Here is a 23,581-nt window from a genome sequence, read left to right as displayed (position 1 = left end):
TGAATAAATGTTTTTATTTAAGTTGCAGTGTGGTTTATAAAGTCTATAGTTGTATTCCAGAAGGGGCCATTATTGAACAAAACCACCACCTGGTACAGACTTTCAGTTGCAAAGTGCCACGTCTCCATGTTTAAGCTAGCCAAACTGGTGGGAGTCAGAACCCCAGGATTCACAAGGAAAAAGCCACACAGTCTCCTGGGCAGCAGCTTTTTTAATTTGAACACTTTCTGTGGACACACCTTGAGTACAGTTAACAGTCACACCTGCAGTCTGTCAGAGCAGAGCTTAAGACGCACGAGTGCAAAGGCTGCCTCCAGTCCACTTCCTCACAGGCATTGTTGCCTTTCAGAACTGAGCTTGGCTGTGCTGTCTAAGTGGGTAAAAGGTGCACATTTTAGCACCTTAAAGGGAGGAAGAAATATCTTAGTATGCAGTATTTGATTTTGTCTTGTTAGCTTTAAGTCTTTATACGGGCCAATGTGAGTTCTGAAAGGTAGTATCATACCTGCCTAGAAATGGCTGAGTGGCTGCCAAATTAAAAGCCACATGGTAAGGTACATTACAGGTAAGAGGTAACTCAGGTTAGACATGCCAGAGAACAGGTGTGTAGACTGAATACAAGCACAGGAACACTTGTGAACCCCAACTCATCTTTTGTCCATCTTCTAAATCAGATCCCCTTTATGTAGAAAACCCATTTTTAAAGAATTGTTTCCTACCTGAATATTGTCACAGCAGTTTGTTTCAGACAAATAAGACAGATTCTGAGTTGTACTTTTCTAGGGTATTTTTCTCAGGTGAGTGGCTTCTAACAGTGTGCATCTGCCATGGTACATAAACACTTCCCTAAATCGTGATGACTTTATTGCCCCAAAACTCATCTTCTGGAGAAAAATATCTGTATAGTACAGTCTCAGCAGAAGAATTAACTGGGAATGATAAATTTCGAGAGTATGAATTACCCATCATTTATAGCACTAACCTTATTAATCTGAAACAAATTAGCTTGGGGCCTATTCAAGGGAGTAGTTGTAAGCTTATATAATTGAGTCATGTTCTACAATTAATTAAGATTCCCCAAAACTCAATGAGGATGTTTCCTTTAAAACAAGTAGCACTTTATATAAAGGGACTTTAAATCAATTAAAAAGCTTCATGCATGGCAAGCCTTGAGCATTATTTCCATAATTAGTATTTACTTTTGAGTTCATAATCATGAATGCAGGATTACAAAAATAAGCCATGGGACAAGGCAACGTAGTCCTTATCATTTGTCCTGTGGAAGAAAGATCTTTAGAGTAAGTCCATAATGACTTGTAACAAAGACAGTTCACTTAAACTACAGGTCTATGGTGGTTTTAAGTGAACCAAAAAAATCTACTTAGTTCGCTAAGTTCCTAAAGTCCCCTCAGGTACCCCACTGTTATATCACCACTACAAAATTTACTTGAAAACAAGTTTTACTTTTGAGCCTTCCACTGGCTGGCTACTCTGGGACAGCCCTGCGGCAGGTAAATCCTGAACACGCATCCGTTCTCTGCAATGCTTCACAAAGACGTGGCCAAGACACCCTGTTCCACCGAGGCTTTCCACAGAGGCACGGAATCTCACCTAGAAAATGACAATGCAGACTTCCAAGCTGATCAAAGTACTAACTGGCTTTCCCCAACTTCACTGTGAGCACTGCCACTCACACTCCAGTCTATTATAAAAGAAAATACCTGTCAAACCTCACTACTACCATTTCTATATTTAACACTTTTGAAACATGGAGTTCAATTTGAAAATAAGCAGATATAAAATGTATACTAGCTGTCAGATATAGCTTGTTTTATTTTTCCCACTGATCCAAGAACTAAACACTTGGAAAGAGTAGGCGATGCCAGTTCACCTTTGCCCTAGTGCCTCCTAGGGTCCACACAGGTCCCAGGTAGAAAGAAAAAGTGCTTGCAAAGTTTCTTGTGCTTTTCCTTTAAACTCAACTTCCATTATATAAATGTCCTCAGCCAAGTGTTCAAATTCCCTTAATCTATTCTTGAATGTGTTTTTGCTTGCCAGCCTTATGCTTCTTAGGCAAGTTTCAGTAGCATTTAAGGTCCTCCAATGTAAGATAAAAAGGTTAGAAAGAAAGAAAATGCACTGAGCAAGGGAAATACAGTCAGTAGCCAATGGCCTGCTCTCGTCTTCATATTTTAATATAAAATATTCATACAGCATACTACACCTGTCAGCTGAATACTGTTACTGATGAGCTCTAAATAACAGAAATTTCCCTTTCCCACTATCTATGAACAGAAAATGTAATTCCAAACACTACTGGAAAACTGCTTTAGGGTAAGGAAATGTATCTGGAAATCTATGTTGGAGAAAGCAGGCGATGAAACAGCACTTTTTCTATCACCAAATACGATCCCACACCTGTTGGGATCGAGGCCGGAATCTGTTAGTGTTCCAGGTGAAAGGTCTTGGCTGCAAATCACGGTGGCCGTGGCTGCCCCTGTGCCGCAGTCTTCTCCCACTAGAATTAAGCGTTTCTCCAGTCTTCCTTTTGTTGTGACTTCTGCTTCTCAGTTAAGAGTTAAATAATAATTAATGTTGCTCTAAAGATGAGTTAAAAATCCCAGAGTGCAGGCAAGAATCCTGCTGCCGGGTGTCATGTCTCAGGGAGCTGGTTAATGTCTGTCAGTTTGGTATCGTTCAGAATTGCCCGGATCCTCTCCAAGGAGTCAGCTTGCCGGATCCGCTCTAACTGCACCTGGGGAAAGAAGGGTGAGGTGAGTGGTGCAGGTGGCCCTGCCCCTCGGCTCTGGTTTAGCTCAGATCAGTGCCCCGATCACTCACCAGAGTCGTCGCTTCAAAGAGAGACAGCAAGAGCTACGGACACTTCCCCAGAGCTGCTACGTAAGAGGATGCGATTGTGAGGTGTAAATGCTAGGATCATGGAGACATGAGGCCTGACTCCTATCCCAGACTCCACAGTTCAGTTTTGGGGAAACAAGCCGACAGTCTGTCTCTGTGGGCATTCAGTGTGCCAAGAGAACACGGCTGAGGGAGGAAGCCCTTCGGCCTGGCTCAAGCCTGGAGGGGTATCCAGAGGGCAGACCAAGAGAAGGCATCAGGAGGAGACAAGGAGTGTTCACCAGAGGTAATACCATGTCCTGGGAAGGGAGCCACTAGTAGGTAAGAAAATTACAACAAAATATAACTTGGTACTCTGAAGGAGGTAAAATTTGCAAGGTATAAAGGAAAAGAGGAAAGAGTGTTAAGTCTGCTGAGCATTAACAATTTTTTTTTGGGGGGGTGGTACTGGGGTTACTGGAAGCCCTTCTACCTCTGGGCTACACTCCTAGACCTATTTTATTTTTGGAAACGGTCTCCTAAGCCGGCGCGGCTGGCTTCGAACCTGCGTCATCCTCCTGTCTCCGCCTCCCAAGCGCGGGGATTGATTATAAGCCTGCACCCCCACGCCCGGCAGCATTAACAGTTTTTGACTTGAATGTGTAGGCAGGTATTTGGAGTGGAGATGAAAAGCAGCTGCAGCCAATGCATCTCTCTCCCCACTTCTCCCCAGTGCCCCCCACAGTGCCTCACCTGAAGGGTTTGAGAAAGCTTTACAAAATCTCTCTGTACTTGTTCACTGACATCTAATTCTGTCTGTAATCTCTGAGCTTTGTTCTTCTCTTCAAACATTAGTTGTTCAATGACAGCCTAAAAAAACAAGTTTGGAGTGTTAATGCCAAGGTTAGTTATTGGGAGCCTGGGGCCTACTAGAGTGGAAAGGGGGCGTCCACTGCACTCCCACAGCTCTATCTGAGGCAAGCTGGCCAGACTACATAGGCTCTAAAATGAACTGGATATGAGAGCCAGAATAAGAAATGAACTCCGTGTAGCCAGGCGTGGTGGCCACGCTTATAATCCCTGCACTTGGGAGGCTGAGACAGGAGGATCACACAGGTTTGAAGCCAGCCTCAGCTACTTAGTTGGGCTCTTAGTAACTTTGTGAGATCCCGTTTCTAAATAAAATATAAAAAATAGGTCTGGGAGTATAGCCCAGAGTTAGAAAGCCCCTGGGTTCCAAACCCAGTACGACCAAAAAATAAATAAGGAAATAAAGAAATGGACTCCATATAAAAATAGCTGCTAAAAGTATTACCTGTCACACCAACAGAGAGAAAAGTGTCAGAGGTTTCCTCTCACAATCGCAAACATCTGCCAGGAAAACTCTCAGTAAGTGTGTCCCAGGCAGTCCCAGCTATCCACAGGCTTCCGTACAAAAAACGCTTCAGCGGGGTGTGTGGCCAACTGTCTAAAGACAAGTGGCTACTGCACAAGACCAACACAGTGCTTCTGACCACACGGCGTCACAGACTGTTTCTAGGCAATTTCCCCCACAGCCACATGTACCTGTAACTGGACTAATCAAAATGCAGGCGAGGAAATGTGTTTTGCTGCCACCTATGATCTGGTACATGATTCAAATAGAATGACATTTTCAAAGTGTGTCTCTTGGTTTTTTGTCTTTTGCAGAATTCGAGGGCATTCTACCTCCAAGCTACATCCCTAGCCCTATTTTGTATTCGTTATTTTTGAAACAGGGTCTCACGAAGTTGTGGAGGGCCTAAGTCGCTGGGGCTGGCTACAAACCTGGGATCCTCTAGTCTCAGACTCCCAGGTTTTGGGATTCCAAGCGTGCGCCACCACGCCCGGCTCAAAGCATGTTTCTAACTGGGCAGTGTTCAAGCTTGGTTCGATGGCCCTTATGCCCTACTACCTACAGCCAGTTAAGGGCAATGGCTCAAGCCCCAGGGCTGGCAATGAAGACTTAATCCAACTCTTAACAAGATCACTTCTTTTCCTTTTCTTTCTTTTTTTTTTTTTTTTTTTTTTTTGGTGCTACTAGGGGTGGAACCCAGAGGCTTTCTACCTCCGGGCTATACTCCCAGGCCTATTTTATACTTTATTTGGAAACAGGGTCTCACTAAGTTGCTGAGAGCCTCACTAAGTAGCAGAGGCTGGCTTCGAACCTGTGCGATCCTCCTGTCTCAGCCTCCCAAGCGCTGGGATTACAAGCGTGCGCCACCACGCCCGGCTTATTTCATTTTCTTTTTGCAAGCTGTTTTGCTGACTTTCAGGTGACACCACAAAGCGGCAATGTTGGTTTGGTTTGGTTTTGCAGCCAGGTACGAGGTGATCCTACATTCTTAGCTTTGCTATTTAAATTATATGGCCAAGATGGGCGTGGTGGCTCACGCTCGTAATCTCAGCATTCGGGAGGCTGAGACAGGAGGATCGTGGTTTGAGGACAGTCTCAGCTACTTAGTGAGGCCCTTTGCAACTCAGACCCCGTTTCAAAATAAAGAATAAAAAACTGGGCAGGGGTTTAGCTCAGAGGTTTCACCCCCAGACCGAAAAATAAATAATAAATAATAAATAAATAAATAAATAAATAAGACTGGGGGGATAGCTTGGAAGTAGAATGCCCCTGATTCCATCCCTAGTACTACAAAAAAAAAAATAAATAAAATAAATAAATTATATGGCCAAGAAAAATACCACCTTAGCAGCAGTCTCTTTCTTTAATTGTTCTTCCAAATTGATCTTTATTTCCTGAAGATTCTCAAGCTGTTGAGACTTTTCTGTAAATGTGGACTCCAACTGAAATTAAAAAGAAAAAAGCTCCTATAGATAGTTTTCACCTAGATTGGGATACATTGAAGTTTATAATTTTTGGAGATCACTTTGGTTTTGATAGACAAATTTTTTTAGAGGGTGCTGGGGATGGAACCCAGGGCCGTTCTACCTCTGAGCTACACCCCAGCCCTATTTTATTTTTTATTTGGAAACAGGGTCTCACTAAATTGCTGAAGCTAGCTTCGAACCTACAATACTCCTGTTTCATCCTCCAAAGTATTGGGATTACAAGCATGTACTACCACACCTAACTTAATATACAATTTAATATAGAATTCCAAGAGGCTAAAATTTACAGGCAGGGAAACAAGCTGTTACCACATGAGAGATGAGAAGTGAGATCTGAACCCAAATGTTGGCAGTGGAGGAGGATAAGGTGTATCTGAGCACTGGTCCTGTCTGTCTCTGTCTCTGTCTCTCTCTGTAGTGCTGGGACTGAGCCCGTGAGGGTGGCAGAAGGCATGCCTGGGCCTTGAGTGTGTGGGCGGAGGCGGGCGGAGGCGGCAAGGCAGGCGTGCAAGATGAAACTCGGAAGGAAGGCAGGCAAAGCCATGGAGAAGCTGCTAAAACCAGGAGAAAAGTTCGGGGAACTGAAGGTCTGCAAGGAGGCCACTGCAGGAGGCCAGAAGGAGGAAGAGCTGGAAGGATGAAGGATGAGGCTGGAGTGAGAGCAGAGGGCACGAGGTGCAGAGGAGGTGGGAAGGAGGACAGAGAGGAGGTGAAGGATTTGAGTCAGGGGATGGTGAGCCGGGGACCAAGGGCCTCCACAGGCGCTGATGTCGTCTAGAAGAGGACTCCAAGCAAGCTAGAAAACATCATGCCTTGTTTATAAAGGCTGGGGTCTATCTCTGCTGTAGCTTTATGCACCATCATGTTATGACCATGTCTTGCTGTCTCCATGACACCGGGGGCCAGGCTACGGTCCCCACCCCCCCAATCAGCACACTCCGGACACCGCAGGCTTTCGATCACCCCAGAGGCTACTTGAAGGCAGCCACTGGGCTTCAACTACTTGGCTCTGGCACAGCAGGATTCAATAAATACCTGGCTGCTGATAGGAATACTTTTAAACTCATGACTTACCTGTCCTTTTTCTACTTTTATTCTTTCTAATTCAGCTTTTAGACTAGAAATGGAAGCTAGAAAATAAGGGAGAAATGTTAGCAATCATTTACTATTTTTTTCTCCTTAAAATACTCCAAAAGGATTCAAGTATATACTAAACATGGAGGCATATTCAAGGTCAGGTAAAGGCAGAGTCCACATGAAGAGACAGTGTCATAAACCACCTCCCCACCCAGTATCCACATCTAACTCTGCCAGGGGAAAAGGCACTCCTAGCTACCGACGATCCGCCAAGGAACGCCACCCATCTATCCAGGAGTGTGTTCCAGCAATGAGCTTCCTGTTAGTAACTGACACAGCCCATCAGAGCTCCTAAACAGACAGTGATCTTTCTACTTTTGGGCTTTTTTACATGCAGTGACTGGATATATCAGAGTATCTGGGAACGTGGGCTGTGTCCTTAATTTGTTTCTACACTTTCCTGTTTCCCACAGTCATGGCCAGGTATTACTTTTCACAATCAGAACAGCTGCAGTTAGCGACTCTACTTCTAAATGACATCATTTTTATCATCACCTATTTCCTCCTTGCAGTTTTCTATTTCTAGCTGCAGCGTTTCTTCAAGGTTTTCTTTTAAACACTGTTCTGCTTGAATCTGCTCTTTGAGGAAAAGTATTTCAGCCTTCAGCTTCTCTTCCATGTGGTCTGCTGCCGTCCGCACGTGAATGATGTTCTCACGGTATTTTAATACCAACTCCCGGAGCACCTGGATTCAAGAAACAAAATTTCAGATATTGTTCTAAATGGTTTGAAATTTAAGACTGAACTTTAAACATGTGTAGCACTTCAAAGACATTTGCAATGCCATGAAACCATTCAGTATGTTTCAGAAACAAGAATTCCAGCCAAATATGTGTGTTGTGAACTACATGTTTCATAAACAAAAAAGTGTTAACAATATGAGATTTACTAGGAGTAACAACCTAAATGAAAAGCAAAAAAGACAAATTCAGAAGTATGAAGGATAAGACGATAAGATTTATTTATTTACCTATTCATTAATTCAAAAACTGAGTATCTACCATAGATCACATTGAATCAGAGGAAAGCAATGGCAAAAATGGCTTTCTAAGGTGACCAGATGTTTGCCCATAGAAAATCCAGTTAAAATTTTATTTATTTATTTACTTATTATTTTGTGTTACTGGGGATTGAACCCAGGGGCATTTTACCACTGAGCTATATCCCAGACCAATTTTTAATTTTTATTTAGAAACAGAATCTCTATAAGCTGTGAAGGGCCTAAGTAGCAGAGGCCGACTGCGAACCTGAGATCCTCTTGTCTCAGCCTCCCAAATACCGAGACTACAAGCATGTGCCATCATGCCTGCCTTAAAATTTTATTTTTCCCTAAATTTCAGTTCTTATTTTAGAAATCCTTCCAATTACATCCTGAATTATATCCTGAAGCTACTCTAAAGTAAAAACTGGCATTCTTAGGTAACATGTGTGTGAACAGTACACTCCCAGGCTTATTTTATTTTGAAAAGGTTTTGCTAGGTTGATGACAGTCTCACTACTTGCTTGAGGCTGTCCCCGAACCTGTGATCTCCCTGTCTCAGCCTCCCTAAACTACTGGGATTACAACAGGTGTGCACCACTATGCTGGCTGACCCCGGCACTTAGGTAACTTTAAATCTTGGAATAAAAAGTCTCCAGAAAACACTGAAAACAGAGGAATCTTTCCTGACAAAAGAAAATCCTCTAACAAAGGAGGAAGGTGATATCAGGTTCTTGATACCTTCCTTCTGCTGAGCAGGCCCTGCTGAGAATGGAGGAAGGCTCACATTCAGGTGCCAAGAAACTGAGCTTGAGCTCAGCCATGAGCAGGGGTGGGAAGGGAGCCCAAGGCTAATAGGAAGGCAACAACTGAGTGTACAAGTCATCAAAGAAAAGGAAAAAACACAAGTGACAGCCGAGTCTGTACAAGTCATCGAATTGAAGGAAAAAAATAACAGAAGTGTTAATATATGTAAATAGAAAAAAAAGAACTAGGTACATATTATAGAAATGCATGGAAGGATTAAGGTAAAGTTACTAAAAATAACTTTGAATTTATGTAATGATTGATTTTTTTTTTTTTTTTTTTTTTTGGTGGTACTGGGGTTCCTGGAAACCCTTCTACCTCCAGGCTACACTCCCAGACCTATATTTTATATTTTTATTTGGAAACAGGGTCTCTTAAGCCAGCACGCGCGGCTGGCTTCGAACCTGTGCGATCCTCCTGTCTCCGTCTCCCAAGCGCGGGGATTACAAGCATGCGCCACCACGCCCAGCATAATGATTGATTTTTAAATTTATTTATTTGGTGGTACTAGGGGTGGAACCCAGAGGCTTTCTACCTCCGGGCTATACTCCCAGACCTATTTTATATTTTATTTGGAAACGGGGTCTCACTAAGTTGCTGAGAGCCTCACTAAGTAGCTGAGGCTGGCTTCGAACTCGTGTGATCCTCCTGTCTCAGCCTCCCAAGCGCAGAGAGTACAAGTGTGCACCACCACGCCTGGCGATTTTTAAATAATTTTGAACTATATTTTGAAATATCAAAGGATTTTACAAACATTTTCCTATTTTATTTTGAAAATTGTTTTAGAAAACCGCATCACTGCCTACATTGTTTATAGGCTTTATTTAGCTTTAGCCCAAGGAGATATTTTTATACATTGAAAGATTTAGAAATAATCCCCGCGCTTGGGAGGCTGAGACAGGAGGATCGCACAGGTTCGAAGCGAGACTCAGCAACTTAGTGAGGCTCCCAGCAATTTAGTGAGACCCTGTTTCCAAATAAAGTATAAGTCTGGCAGTATAGTCCGGAGGTAGAAAAGCCTCTGGGTTCTACTCCCAGTACCACCAAAAGAAAAAAAAAGATTTAGAAATACAAAGGACGAATAAAATTAAGGAGACAGTTATAAATTTCTCAAGGAAACTAGTTCTGTAACCCAGACTCATCCAACCACAAAATATAAGTAGTCAAAAGTATCCATCTTGGCCAGGCGTGGTGGCGCACACTTGTAATCCCTGTGCTTGGGAGGCTGAAACAGGAGGATTACACAGGTTCAAAGCGAGACTCAGCAACTTAGTGAGACCCTGTTTACAAATACAATATAAAAATAGGTCTGGGAGTATAGCCCAGAGGTAGAAAGCCCCGGGTTTCACCCCTGGTACCACATAAAAAAAAAAAAAAAAAAAAAAAAAAAACCCGGGCATCATGGCGCATGCTTGTAATCTCCACGCTTGGGAGGCCGAGACAGGAGGATCGCACAGGTTCAAAGCCAGCCTCAGCTGGTTTAAGAGACCTTGTTTCCAAATAAAATATGAAGTAAGTCTGGGAGTGTGGTCCGGAGGTAGAAGGCCCCTGGGTTCCACCTCCAGTACCACCACCACCAAAAAAAAAACAAAACAAAAAAACAAAAAACAGTTCTCCTATGACCAGCAATTCCAACACTAGGCATATGTCTAAGACAACTCAAAACATATCCACACCAAAACTTGTATATAGTGTTTATGGCAGCATTACTCCAAAAGCCACAAAGTAGAAACAACTCAAACGTTCATCAGCAGGTGAACAAATACAAATGGAGTACTTTTCAGGTATGAGCATGACGGAAGTGCTGATGCTGGCTAGAAAATGAACCTCCTTGAAACATGCTAAGAAAAGAGCAGCAAGACCCAAAGGACCACATCGTGCGGCCACACTGTGTGTCCAGAAGAGGGAAATCTAGAGAGAAAGTAGATTCGTAGTTGGTTGAGTTTGGGAAGGAAGAGGAAGAATGATGACAGCTTATTGGGTAAGGGGTTTCTTTTTGAGATAAAATGTTCTAAAATTGACTGCTAGTGGCTGCACTTACCTGTCAATATACTAAAAAACACTGAAATGTATATTTGAAAAGGCTGAATTGTTTCCTGTATGAATTATATCGTAGTAAAGTTTATAAAAAGAATTTCTGGCCATTTCAAAAACTCTCTACACACACACACACCACACACACACACACACGTTTTTGTAGTACTGTGGATGGAAACCAGGGGCATACTACCTCTGAGCTATACCCCCAGCCCTATTTTTTACTCTTTATTTTGAAACAGGATCTCACTAAGTTGTGGAGGGCCTCACTAAATAGCTGAGGCTGGCCACAAACCTGTTCCTCCTGTCTCTGCCTCCCAAGTACTGGGATTACAAGCGTGCACCACCGCGCCTAGCTCGTAGCTTATATTTCTGATCACTGGGAATGCATCACCTCTATAGTGTCTGGGAGGATGAAGTCTTCTGCTTGCTGTAGTGACACATGCAAGCTATGCTTCCCCTGGAGGCTGTCGTTGTCTTTCTGTAACCTCACCAACTCTTCAGAGACCTGTTCCCGTGACTGCATCAGCACTGCCTGAAATAGGAAGATATGAATCACATTAATAAAGGCACTCTGAGCCGGGCATGGTGGCGCACGCTTGTAATCCCAATATTTGTTAGGCTGAGACTGGAGGATAGCGGTTAGCGGACAGCCTCAGCTACTTAGGTCCCCTGCAACTAAGATCCTGTTTTAAAATGAAGAATAAAAAATAGGGCAGGGTTGTAGCTCGGAGGTCGAATGCCCCTGGGTTCCATCCTCAAACCCACAAAATATAAATAAAATCACTCTGTTAATTCAGAATTTTGGGGGGGCAATCTTTACACATATTCAACAAGGAGAGACAAGCAATGAGGCAAGCATCTCAACTCATTCTCCACTGTTTATACTAATAGCAAGAACCAGAATCTCTGGCTCAGTGGAAGTGGCCAACACAATCAAAACCTACATCGAGTTCAGTGGTGAATGCCTGTGATACCAGCAACTTGGAAACTGAGGCAGGAGGATCATAAGTTCGAGGCCAGTCTGGGCTGTCTCAAAAATAAGGCTTAGGGTGTAGCTCAGTGGCAGATTGCCCTAGGTTCAATCCCCATTACTGCAAGGAAGAAAAAAACAATACAGCATGTCCTCCAAGACAACTTCTGTGTCCCTGTGACATACATCCCACAGCAGAAGTATAGAGAAACAAAAAGCAGTATCTTCATCTTCCATTACATATACTTTTTTCAAAATAAAATGTTTTGGGAAAACATTAATATCCCAACCTCTGCAAGGGCCAAAGAGTTTTTCTCTCTTGTAGCCTAAGATTCACTCATGGTAATTCTGAGAAATTATGATAAAGAAATCATGAGAAATCATGATAAAGACTGAGTGTTAACAAGACTGCAAGCTGCTTTTTTGGGGGGTAGTACTGGGGGTTAAACCCAGGGACATTCTACCTCCGAGCTACACCCCAGCCCTATTTTTATTCTTTATTTTGAAACAGGGCCTAAGTAGCTGAGGCTGGCCGCAAACCTGCGATCCTCCTGTCTCAGCCTTCCAACTACTGAGATTACAAGTGTGCCCCACCACACCCGGCTTTTTTTTTTTTTTTTTTTTTTAATGAAGACTGAACTCATAGGTATTCTATCTCCAGGCTACACCCTAACCCTTTTAATTTTTTAAGATCAAATTGCTGAAGGTCTTTGCTACTTTGCTAAGGCAGCTCTCGATCCTGTCTCAGCCTCCCAAGTACTCGGTACAGGCATGTGTCACCACACTTGGCAAGAGGACCTCAACCTTAATTCCAACAATTCTCCAATGTCATTTGCAAGACAATCTTTGTCTGTGTGTGTGATACTGGGATGGAACCCAGAGGCCTTCTACCTCTGGGCTACACTACCAGATTTATTTTACTGTTTATTTGGGAACAGGGCCTCACTAAGTAGCTGAGGCTGGCTGTGAACCTGCTATCCTCCGGTCTCAGCCTCCCAAGTATTGGGATCACAACATGTGCCATCATGCCTGGCAACACACTCATCTTAAGTGGAATCTACCTGAAAAGTCCTGCAAAGGCAGATGGCCTTCAAAAAAACCACCAGAAGGAAAATGATGCAAGGAGGACACCATCACAAAACTGTCAACGATTATAATTCTGCATTCTCTGACTAGAGACACAGTGAACTCTCTGGTCCATGATTAGGATGAAAATCTCCCCAGCAGATCTGGTCTAGGATTCAGGCATCAGTTCAAAGGCATTTAGATACTGGCTCAATGCCAATCAAACACAAATTATTACCACTCCACTTGTGGGGTTTTTGTTGTTGTTTGTTTTTTAAACTGTCATTTAGAAGAGTGGGTAAGAGGCAGTCCAGCAGGACCGACTGTACCATAAACTACTCAGGACCATCAGATGCAGGATTCCTACTTTGAGAAAGAAGTGTAATAAAGCAAATGCAGAGGCGGGGAGGAGGGAGGCCCGAGCCAGGACACTTCTCCACAAGGGCTCCAGCCAGCCCTTGCTCATGCAGCTCTCATCCTTCTCAAAACTGACGGTCATCTCAAAGTTCCCCAGATCCACAGTCACATCTTTTTTTATATAACTCATGTGAACTTAATGAGATTATTCTAAATAAATTGGCTGCCTGGAAAAAGTACAATGAATGTTTAAAAGCTGTACTCGCCAGGTATGGTGATGCATGCTTATAATCCCAGTACTTGGGAGGCTGAGACAGAAGGATTACAGGTTCACAGACAGCCTCAGCTATTTACTGAAGCCCCACACAACTTAGTGAGACCTTGTTTCAAATTAAAGAATAAAGAATACGGCTGGGGTTGTAGCTCAGAGATAGAATGCCTCTGGGATTCAACTGCAATACTGCAATAAATAAACAAACAAACAAAAGCTGTGCTAGCTAGAACCCTTGAAAAGATGTTAATTTCTTTTAGTCTGCATTTGGTACTGAAAATTAAACATTGGTCCAATATTTATTCCATTTAGGTTTCACAAATCTAAAAATAAGTCAAAGATAAAAGATTGAGGTTTGGGTGGCTCCAGGAGGTTGATTTAAAAAGGAATAATGAGTCAGGTGTGGTGGCACACACTTAATACAAGTACTTGGGAGGCTGAGACAGGAGGACCACAGGTTCAAGGACAGCCTCAGCAAGTAATGAGTCTGTCATCAACCTAGTGAGACCCTGTTTCAAAATAAAAATAAAACATGGCTGGGGGTGTCACTCCGAGGTAGAATACCGCTGGCTTTAATCTCCAGTACCACACACAAAAGCAAATAAAAATGAAAAGGACTGATGTCTTTATAGTATTTTTCTCCTAATAATTATTTTTATATGCACTGTGGAATTTAACAGTAACCACTTTGAGCAGGGTGGCAAAGTCACATCAAAGATGGTTTCAAGGTTGAACAAAGCCAGGTATGGTGGCACGTGCTTGTAATCCCAGCATTTGGGAGGCTGAGATAGAAGGATCATGGTTTGAGGACAGTCTCATCTACTTAGTGAGGCCCTCTGCAACTCAGTGAGACCCTGTTTCAAAACAGAAAGTAAAAACTGGGCTGTGGTGTAGCTGAGAAGTACAATGCCCCTAGGTTCAATCCCCAGCCCCATACGTGCACGTGCGCGCGCGCACACACACACACACACACACACACACACACACACACACAGATAGAACAAAAAAGAATAAATACAATACATGTAATATGTATTTAAAATGTTGACTTACCATCTGTTCCTGAACATCTCTCTTTGCTTGGTTAAAGCCCTGTTGTAACTCTTCAAGTAGGACCTCAGATGCTTGGGCTCTTAGGACAAGGGCAGAGATCTTAACAAAAGTGCATAAATGGAAAATACACGGTTAGCAAATTATTCTTTTTTTTTTTTTTGTGGGTCTGGGGATGGAACTCAGGGGCATTCGACCCCTGAGCTAACCCCCTGCCCTATTTTTGTATTCTCTATTTGTTTAAAGGGCCTAAGTAGCTGAGGCTGTCCGAGAAACCTTGATCCTCCGGTCTCAGCCTCCCAAATGCTGGGATTATAAGCGTGGGCCACCACGCCCGGCTGGCAAATTATTCTGAAACTCCTCTGCCATGTTCCCGTTACTCTGTGTCCTGAGCTGATGTGGTTCTAGTCCACAAAAACCACTCACCCCTCCTTAACAGATATGTCACTATCTGCCATGTGTAAAGCAGCCTTTCAGATACCCAAGGCAGCACCACAGCCCCAGTCATGTGCCATCACACAAGAAGACAGCACTGGAAATGAACTCACGTGACACAGCCCCCCTGAACAGGCTAAAGAAAAATCAGTAACAATCAGAGCCACACAAAATAGTATACATTTAAGCGATCTTTTCTGAACTACAATTCTCTAAGATGGGGTAATGAAGGGTGATACACAATTAACCTCAGAGAGTTCTAAACTCCTTTGAATTCGTTTTAGTGTTCCTGCAGAGGTGACAGACTGAAAATTGAAGACTACTACACATGAAATAGTTTTGTCTACCTATTTTTAAATTATTGCTGTCTGAATTCTACTTCTAATAGAGGCAGATTAATGCAATCCAACCTACTTGGTACAACTAAATAAAGTGTATCTACTTGAATGCACTGAAGTAGGAACAAGGCAAAAAGGAATCACAGAACTAAGGACCAGGCTGAGGACAGAGAGGAGTGCCGCGACTAACAGGGCTCCCTAGAAGCACATGCCAATTCCAAAAGCGGAGCACACACACACCAGACGTGACACTGGTCCACCAGGCGTGGCCCTTGACATCCAAGAGCCTCAGGGGAGGGTGGCTACAGTGAAGAGTCTAGAACTACCAAGCAAAGGGACCTCCATAAACATTCCACACTTGGGGTTGGGTCCTGCCCATGGGGAAAGGGAATAATTGAAAGTAATCCAACCTTTGTAACTTCATGTAATCTCAATTTTTGTAACTAAAGTGATTCAGGCTGGGCACAGTAGCAAAAGTGCCTGAGAGGCTAAAACAGGAGGATCATAGGTCCAAAGACCACCTCAACAATTTAGCCTCCAAAGTACTGGGATTACAGGCACTTTTTTTTTTTTTCATTTTTTCCCCCAGTACTGGAACTGAACTCAATAGCATTCTACCTCTGAGATACATCTCAAGCCCTATTTTTACTTTTTATTATGAAACAGGGTCTTACTAAGTTGCAGAGGGCCTCATTAAGTAACTGAGGCTGGCTGTGAACCTGCGATCCTCTTGTCTCAGCCTCCCAAGTACTGGGATTACAAGTGTGTACCACCACACCTGGCTTTATTTTTTTTAAAACAATGTTCAGCACTCAAATACAAACACAGGGAGATCGAAAGGAAGATGGTGACCGAATAAAGCAGCTTCTATCAACACTGCTGACACTCGATCTCCATAGTGGCAAAAATAATGCCCTACAGAGTCAGAAACTACTATCAATAGAGAAAAGCTCTAAATACAAGAGACAGAAAAAAGGAAGACTAGAATAATCTGAGAAGCAGGGGAAAAAAGCAGCCTGCCACGGCGGGGACTGCCCCACCAAGGCCACCGTGACTGACTCACAGAATCAGACTCCAGGGAGGATAAGGAGCTGAAGTGACCAGAAGCAGTCCAGGCAGATGTAATTCAGCAGTTCTTTCAGCGTGAAGACGAGCTAAAATTTTCAGCGGCTGAGCTCATCAACGTGTCCAGGGATTCAGAGCGGAGCTCAAACCAGAATGGAGATCCAGCCTTACTGCCAAGGGCGTGGCAGAGATGCCATATTGCCAGCAAGCCGGTGAGTTAACCACACACACGAAGGCTCCAGCGAAAGCGCCAGTGGAGCGCACCAATGCGATCGTAAGTGAAATGGTGGCCCCTACAGGAGAAATCCCAGCATTGCATCCGCATGGACTCACCCAGCTTTGATAACTCTCTGGGTCTGAGTTCTTGTGGTTCAAGGCAATGCAGGAATAGGGGTGGCAGAAACTGCTACACACCCTAATCGCAGCTCCCTGAAGGAAAGCCCCAGCCCAGTGACCTCAAGAGTCTGGTTCAGCTGCGACAAAATCCCTTTGTCTGAGACCGTGCACTACAACTCAGGGAAGGAACGGTGGCAGCGGAGATAACCATACCCCCCAGAGATCCAGAGCACAATAAATGAAGTTCTGGTAAATTGGAGAAGAACTCAGAGAAGGTGGGAGTGGGATCTGCTGTTGATCATATCAGAAGCCCAGATTGACTCGGGCTCAGACCAGTAGAAAGTGTAGGGGGAATCTTATGCTTAACTCTAAACCCAACTAGCAAGATTGCTAGGGACACCAAAGACATTCCAATTGTGGGGAACAGGGAGAGGTCAGAATAGCCCAGCCCGAGCTGTGTAGAACTGAGACCCCTACATTGAGTTTGGTTTCAGAGGCATATTGCTGCCAACAGAGGCAAAGAAAGACCTAGGCTCAAGTCTGTGGAAAGTGTGGAGGGTGACCTTCACTCAATATTAATTCCAACCCCATTGATATCATCCATCTGCATAGACTGAAAAGACTCAGAGAACCAGACTCACAGAAGGAAAGGTCACCGTAGCAATCGGTATCTACATAGAGAGAGACTGCTGAATTTGTAGTGTCACATCAGTTCATTGGTGGGATTGTTTAGGTGTTTTCACTCTTTTTGTGTGTGTGTGTGTGTGTGTGTGTATACCTGATTGTTTTTTTTTTTTTTCTTTTTTGGAAGGGGTTTGTGGGTCTTTTGTTTTTATGATTTTTGTTTTGCTGTATTTGTTTTTATTGTTTTTTAACCTCACACCAAATCCTCTCCCAAGCTTCTTCCCTTGTACAAACCTACTCTCTCCTCTCTCTTATCTTTTTTCCTCTTTTTACCTCTCCTTAGTCCTGTATTGAATCTAATTCATATCACAATACCAGAAACTATAAACTGGTTACTAGAACTCTACTACATTGGTACTATCTCTAATCTCTAGTATATACTACTTTAACAAACTCATATATACTCACCCTATTTGACCCTATCTGACCTCACCCTATTCTTCCATTTACTCCCTTTCTTCTCTCCTTACTCAACCTTCACTGTTGGTCACAACTTGCCCTTGAATATACCAGCTGACACCTAGAGGCTAAAAGAAATCTACCAAAAGTAACAGGTACAAACTTCTGAAATCATGGGAAAGAGGAACAACAACAGAGCACTGAACTCCCACAACTCCATAATAACAAAAACTGATAACACAGAAATGCAGAGATTTCCAGAAGACCAAATCAGGAATGTAACTGTAGAAATAATTCAGGATTTTAGAAAAAGAATTTAGAGAGTCTGAAAGAAATAAAGGATGCAAACATTGAAGCAAAGGCATCAATTCAAACTATAAACAATCGATTAGACCACATGGAGAATAGAATCTCACTCGTAGAAGATGATCACTCCAAAAACGAACGCATAGTTTATAAATTTTTAAAACAATTCGGGCTGGGCGTGGTGGCGCACGCTTGTAATCCCCGCGCTTGGGAGGCAGAGACAGGAGGATCACGCAGGTTCGAAGCCAGCTGCATGCGCTGGCTTAGGAGACCCTGTTTCCAAATAAAAAAATATAAAATAGGTCTGGGAGTGTAGTCCGGAGGTAGAAGGGCTTCCAGGAACCCCAGTACAAAAAACAAAAAACAAAACAAAACAAAAAAAAAACCAATTTGACAGCAGGAATTGGACATTGAAGAAATATGGGCCTATCTTAAGAGAGCTAATCTCAGAATTATTGGCATAGAGGAGGGGAAAGAAGGTGAAACCAAAAGGATCAACAATCTCTTCAAAGAAATAATACCAGAAAATTTTCCAAACATAGAGCATGAGGTGGATACACAGGTTCAGGAAACATATAGAACTCCCTTTAGACAAGATCCGAGAAAAGGTTCCTCACGCCACATAATAGTCAAAATGACCAATGTAGAAGCCAAAGAGAAAATCTTAAAGGCAACAAAAATAAAGGCCAAGTGACATTCAGAGGCAAACCAATTAGAATCACTCCAGACTTCCCAAACCAAGTCGTGAGAGCCAGAAGGGCTTGGAGTAACATATTCCAAACTCTGAAAGAAAACAACTTCCAGCCAAAAATTTCCTACCCAGCAAAACTTTCTATCAAATTAGATGGGGAAATAAGAAGCTTCCAAGACAAACAGAAACTGAAGGAATTTATGTCTTCAAAACCAGCACTAGAGAAAATACTCAGAGATTAACTCCAAAGAAGAAATAAGTAACACACACCAGAACCAGAGAAACAAGAACTTTCATCCATCAGACAACTAAGCAAAAAAAAGCAGTCTTTCAAACAAAAATAAAATCTTAACATGTTAGCAATTAAAAATCATCTCTCAATAATCACACTGAATGTAAATGGCCTCAATTCCCCAATAAAAAAACATAATGTGGCAAAATGGATTAAAAAACAGAAGCCATCTATCTGCTGCTTGCAAGAAACACACCTCACAAGTAAAGATAGAAACAAACTTAAGGTAAAGGGCTGGAGCAAGGTAATCCATGCCAATGGAACTCGAAGGCAAGCAGGAGTAGCAGCTATGGTTATCAGACAAGTTAGACTCCAAGCCCAAGGTAACTAGAAGAGACAAAGATGGTCATTTTTTACTGGTAAAAGGAACAATCAACAAGAGGAAACAATAGTCAACATTTATGCCCCAACACAGGTGCAGCTACTATCATAAACACTCTGTGACATTAAACTACACATAAATCCGAATACAATAATACTGGGAGACTTCAACACACCTCTCACACCATTAGACAGATCATCTAGACAAAAGATCAGTAAAGATGCCTCGGAACTAAAGAACACCATTAATCAGAGGTACCTGTTGGACACATATAGAATATTTCACCCAACTACAGCAGAGTACACATTTTTCTCAGCTGCTCATGGAACCTTCTCCAAAATCGATTACATCATGGGACACAAAGTAAGCACTAGCAAATTTAAAAAATGTGACATACTTCCCTGCATCTTTTCAGACTATAATGGAATGAAATTAGAAATCAACTATAAAAAGACCCAAAGAAACCACATGAATATGTGGAGGATGAACACCACACTTCTGAATGAAGAATGGGTTATAGAAGATATAAGAGGTGAAATCAAGAAATTTCTAGAAACAAACAAAAATAAAAACACAACATATCAAAACCTCTGGGACATTTTGAAGGCAGTATTAAGAGGAAAATTTATAGCAGTGGGTGCTCACATAAGAAAAACAGAAAATCATCAAATAAATAACCTAATGATACACCTCAAAGCCCTTGAAAAGCAAGAACAATCTAAATCCAAAGCCAGTAGAAGACAAGAAATTATTAAAATCAGAGCATAAATTATTGAAGTAGAGAAGAAAAGAAAATACAGAAAATCAACAAAACCAAAAGCTGGTTTCTTGAAAAAATTACCAAGATCGACAAACCACTAGCCAATCTAACTAAAAAAAAAAAAAAAAAAAGAGAGAGAGAATCAACCCAAATTATGAAGAGATAAAAAAGGAGATATTACTACTGACAGTGTATAAATCCAGAGAATTATCAGAAACTACTTTGAAAAACTATACAACAACAAAATGGAAAATCTAGCCAGAGCTTAAGGCTCCTCGAAGAGGGCATAGGTCCAACACTGCAATACATAGGCACAAATAAAAACTTTCTCAACAAGACCCCAAAGGCACAACAAACCAAAAGGCGAATCAATGCATGGGATTGCATGAAATTGAAGAGCTTTTGTTCTGCAAAGGAAACTTTCAAGAACCTCAATCAAGAGCCAACAGAATGGGAGAAGATTTTTGCCACCTACACGTCCGACAGAGGACTAATATCTAGAATATATAGAGAACTCAAGAAACTCAACACTAAAAAAAAATCATCCAATCAAAAAATGGGCAAGTGAACTAAATAGACACTTCACAAAAGAAATTCAAATGGCCAATAAATGCATGAAGAAATGCTCAACATTTCTTCAATCAATCAGAGAGATGCAAATCAAAACTACCCTGAGATTTCACCGAATTCCAACTAGAATGGCAATAATTCAAAACACAAACAACAACAAATGCTGACGAGGATGTGGAGAAATGGGAACTCTAAAACATTGTTGGTGGGATTGCAAATTAGTGCAACCACTTTGGAAAACAGTGCCAAGACATCCTGCTGCCTCGGCATCTATGTGTTGAGACCCCACTCCACATAGTTAATTCGGCAAAAAGCCCCGAGAAGAAGGGGTCGTCTCTGGCCAAAGTACCCCCCACTTTTACTATTATTCTTTTAACTCTCTACACGAATTGCTCCAATGATGTGAAATCAGGACTATGATGAAATTGAGTCCGTGGAAATAAAATCTCTAATAATTTGCCTAAACGTCCTTGGCTCTGCTCAATAATAATAAAAACTGGCCAGAACTCAGATGCTGTGATAAGCATTCCAGCTGTAGCAATCACAAAGGGTCTCCGACCCTCACTATCACTAACTTAGGTTAAGCTATTAACTCCGGTAAGGTAGCTCAGTTTAAGGTAACTTTGTTTACCCTTGAGATCCTGCCTAGAGACAGAGAAGATAAAAACCTTGTGTGTGACCTTAAAGCAATTTAGTTGATAAACAACTTAGTTGCCCAAATACAATAGACTCAAGGAAAAAGATTGGTGACTTTTACGCCCAGTGTAAATATTCCTGAAGACAGAGAGGCTGACCGCATGGTTAATGAATATGACAAAATAAAGGACAGACGTTCTAAATATATATGTATGAAGGAAAGGAAATACCGTGTAAGAGTAAGAAAAGCATTTTTGCATGAAGAAGAGCTTATCATAAGAAAGTCCCAACTGGGAAAGAAAGGAATTAGAAAGTTAGAAGCAGGTTGCAGAGGGTTTGTGACAGAGAAATGGATTATTAAAGATGGTTAGACTTTTAATAGGCTTATTGTCTAAAGAAGAGTGTTCAGCAGTTAAGGAAATACATCTGACAATTAAAACCAAGAACTTTGTGGTGTTGTTTGTGGTATTCTGTCTGCAAAACTGTGTTGTGAGTTTGCTTAAGCTTTCAGACTTAGAAGATAAGATGCCAACACCTGAAGAAACTCCATCACATCCACCTGAATCACCACATCTCCCCACACTTGCTATATGAACTGAGCCCAAAAGATGGAAAGTTCCAAGAAAGCCAAAGAAGATTCCCCGAGAAACCCCCAAGCCTTGGCCATGCTTGTTTATTTTGGGAAGTGGCCCCCTGGGACTGCTTATCTGCAAAGACCTTGGAAAAGAATCCGGAGTCAATTTCTCGAAGGCCAACAGCCAGCTGAAGGACTAGTTTTATTACCTTTGTTTACATGTCATTCATTATTATTTCACAATGATTACACCCACCTCCCTTTTCTCTTATTATTAACTTTACTGGTGAAGGGTATAAATTTCTTGGAGTTTTTGTAATAAAGTGTCATTGGCTCAAGAAGCCTTTGTCCATCTCAGGTTCTTTCCAAAGCGTCGTACCTAAAAACTTAAGGAATTCATAGAGAGGAAAGAATCGCTGCAGATAAGTTTCTGCAGAACTCCACCTGCCTTTTGCCCCATCTTTCTGAGGATTTGACCGGGAGCTGACAATAACGACCCAACTGAGATTAGTCGGCAACAAAACAGTATGGAGAATCCTCAGAAGAATGGGAACAAATCTACCATTTGATCTAGCAATACTACTTCTGGGTATCTACCAAAAGAAAGGAAACCAAACTACCAACCTAATGCATGTGTATCTATGTTCAGAGCCGCACAATTCACCATAGTCAAACCGTGGAACCAGCCAAGATGTCCATCAACAGATGAATGGATTACAAAACTGTGGGATATGTACACAATGGAATTTTACTCAGCCATAAAAAAATACAATTGCGGTATTTTCAGGTAAATGGATGGATCCTGAGGACATTACGCTAAGTGAGATTAGTCAGTCATAAAAAGTAAGGAATCGGATGCTTTCCCTAATTTGTGAAAGCTAGGGTGGATGGGGTCATAGGAGGAACTCCAGGTGAAGAAAGAGATGCTATAGAGGAGCAAATAAGACAACTCAACTGTGGGGATGGGAGGTGGAGAGAGGGAAACGCTTTAAAGCGCATGATGTACTTATTCATATCGAAGTCAAACACTAAATGAAGCATGGGAGGGAGGGGTGGGGAGGGAGTGAGGTGGGGACTGGGTGGGGGCTGGCTGGGCGTGTGTGCATTTATGACTACACAAGTTTTTACCCTATTATGATGTACAAATACAATGCACCAATAAAAAAATTAATTAAAAATACAAACAGAAGAAGAAAATACAATTTAAAAATGACAATTAACTGGGCAACACTGGTGCACACCTGCAAATTCCAGTACTTGGGAGGCTTAGCCAGGAGAATCCCAGGTTCAAGGCCAGCTTCAGCAACTTAGTGACAAAGTAAAATTTTTTTTTTAAGTAAAAATAAACTAAGAATAGGGCTGAGGGTGTAGCTTGGAGGTAGAATGCTCCTAAATGCATTCCCCAGTATAAAAAAAAAAAGCACCAAAAAATAAGAGACAATAACCAAGTGTGATGGTATACATCATAATCCTAGATACTGAGGAGGCAGAGGCAGGAGGATAGCAAGTTTCAGTCCAGCCCTAACAACGTAGCAAGACACTGTCTCAAAGTAACTGAGATCAGCCAGTCATGAAAATGAAGGGTCATATGTTTCCTCTCACACATGGAAGCTAGGGAGTAATGTGGATACCAGAGGGACTCCAGATAATGGAGGAGAAACTCCAGTGGAGCCAGGGAAGAGGTACAGGCAGAGGGGAGGGGGAGAGGGAGGGTTAATGAAGGAACTACTCCCGCCAGCTTGGTGTGCATATGTGAAAATACAAATGCCAAACTCAGCACCCTGTGTGATGAAGGGG

At 42.3% G+C, this 23,581-nt stretch overlaps 1 protein-coding gene across 4 annotated transcripts in view; it reads right to left on the bottom strand.

The window, feature by feature from the left end:
* Window positions 1-2,653: 2,653 nt before the first annotated feature.
* RABEP1 (rabaptin, RAB GTPase binding effector protein 1) overlaps window positions 2,654-23,581 on the bottom strand; it is a gene marked incomplete at both ends in the record, with an annotated part of 120,002 nt that continues 99,074 nt past the window's right edge. For 3 of the 4 annotated variants that reach the window (XM_080712196.1, XM_080712198.1, XM_080712199.1), the window contains 7 exons: window positions 2,654-2,755; window positions 3,592-3,708; window positions 5,557-5,655; window positions 6,775-6,830; window positions 7,333-7,522; window positions 11,055-11,195; window positions 14,380-14,478. In XM_080712196.1, coding sequence (XP_080568322.1) covers window positions 2,654-2,755; window positions 3,592-3,708; window positions 5,557-5,655; window positions 6,775-6,830; window positions 7,333-7,522; window positions 11,055-11,195; window positions 14,380-14,478 — 804 coding nt within the window. The remainder of the gene's footprint in view (window positions 2,756-3,591; window positions 3,709-5,556; window positions 5,656-6,774; window positions 6,831-7,332; window positions 7,523-11,054; window positions 11,196-14,379; window positions 14,479-23,581) is intronic. The other variant, XM_080712197.1, reaches the window with a different exon arrangement.

The sequence above is a fragment of the Muscardinus avellanarius genome (assembly GCF_963383645.1).
Source record: "Muscardinus avellanarius genome assembly, chromosome: 16".
In the NCBI taxonomy this organism is placed as follows: domain Eukaryota; kingdom Metazoa; phylum Chordata; class Mammalia; order Rodentia; family Gliridae; genus Muscardinus; species Muscardinus avellanarius.
The sequence above is the reverse complement of the archived record's forward strand: the minus strand, read 5'-3'. Positions and strand labels throughout refer to the sequence as shown.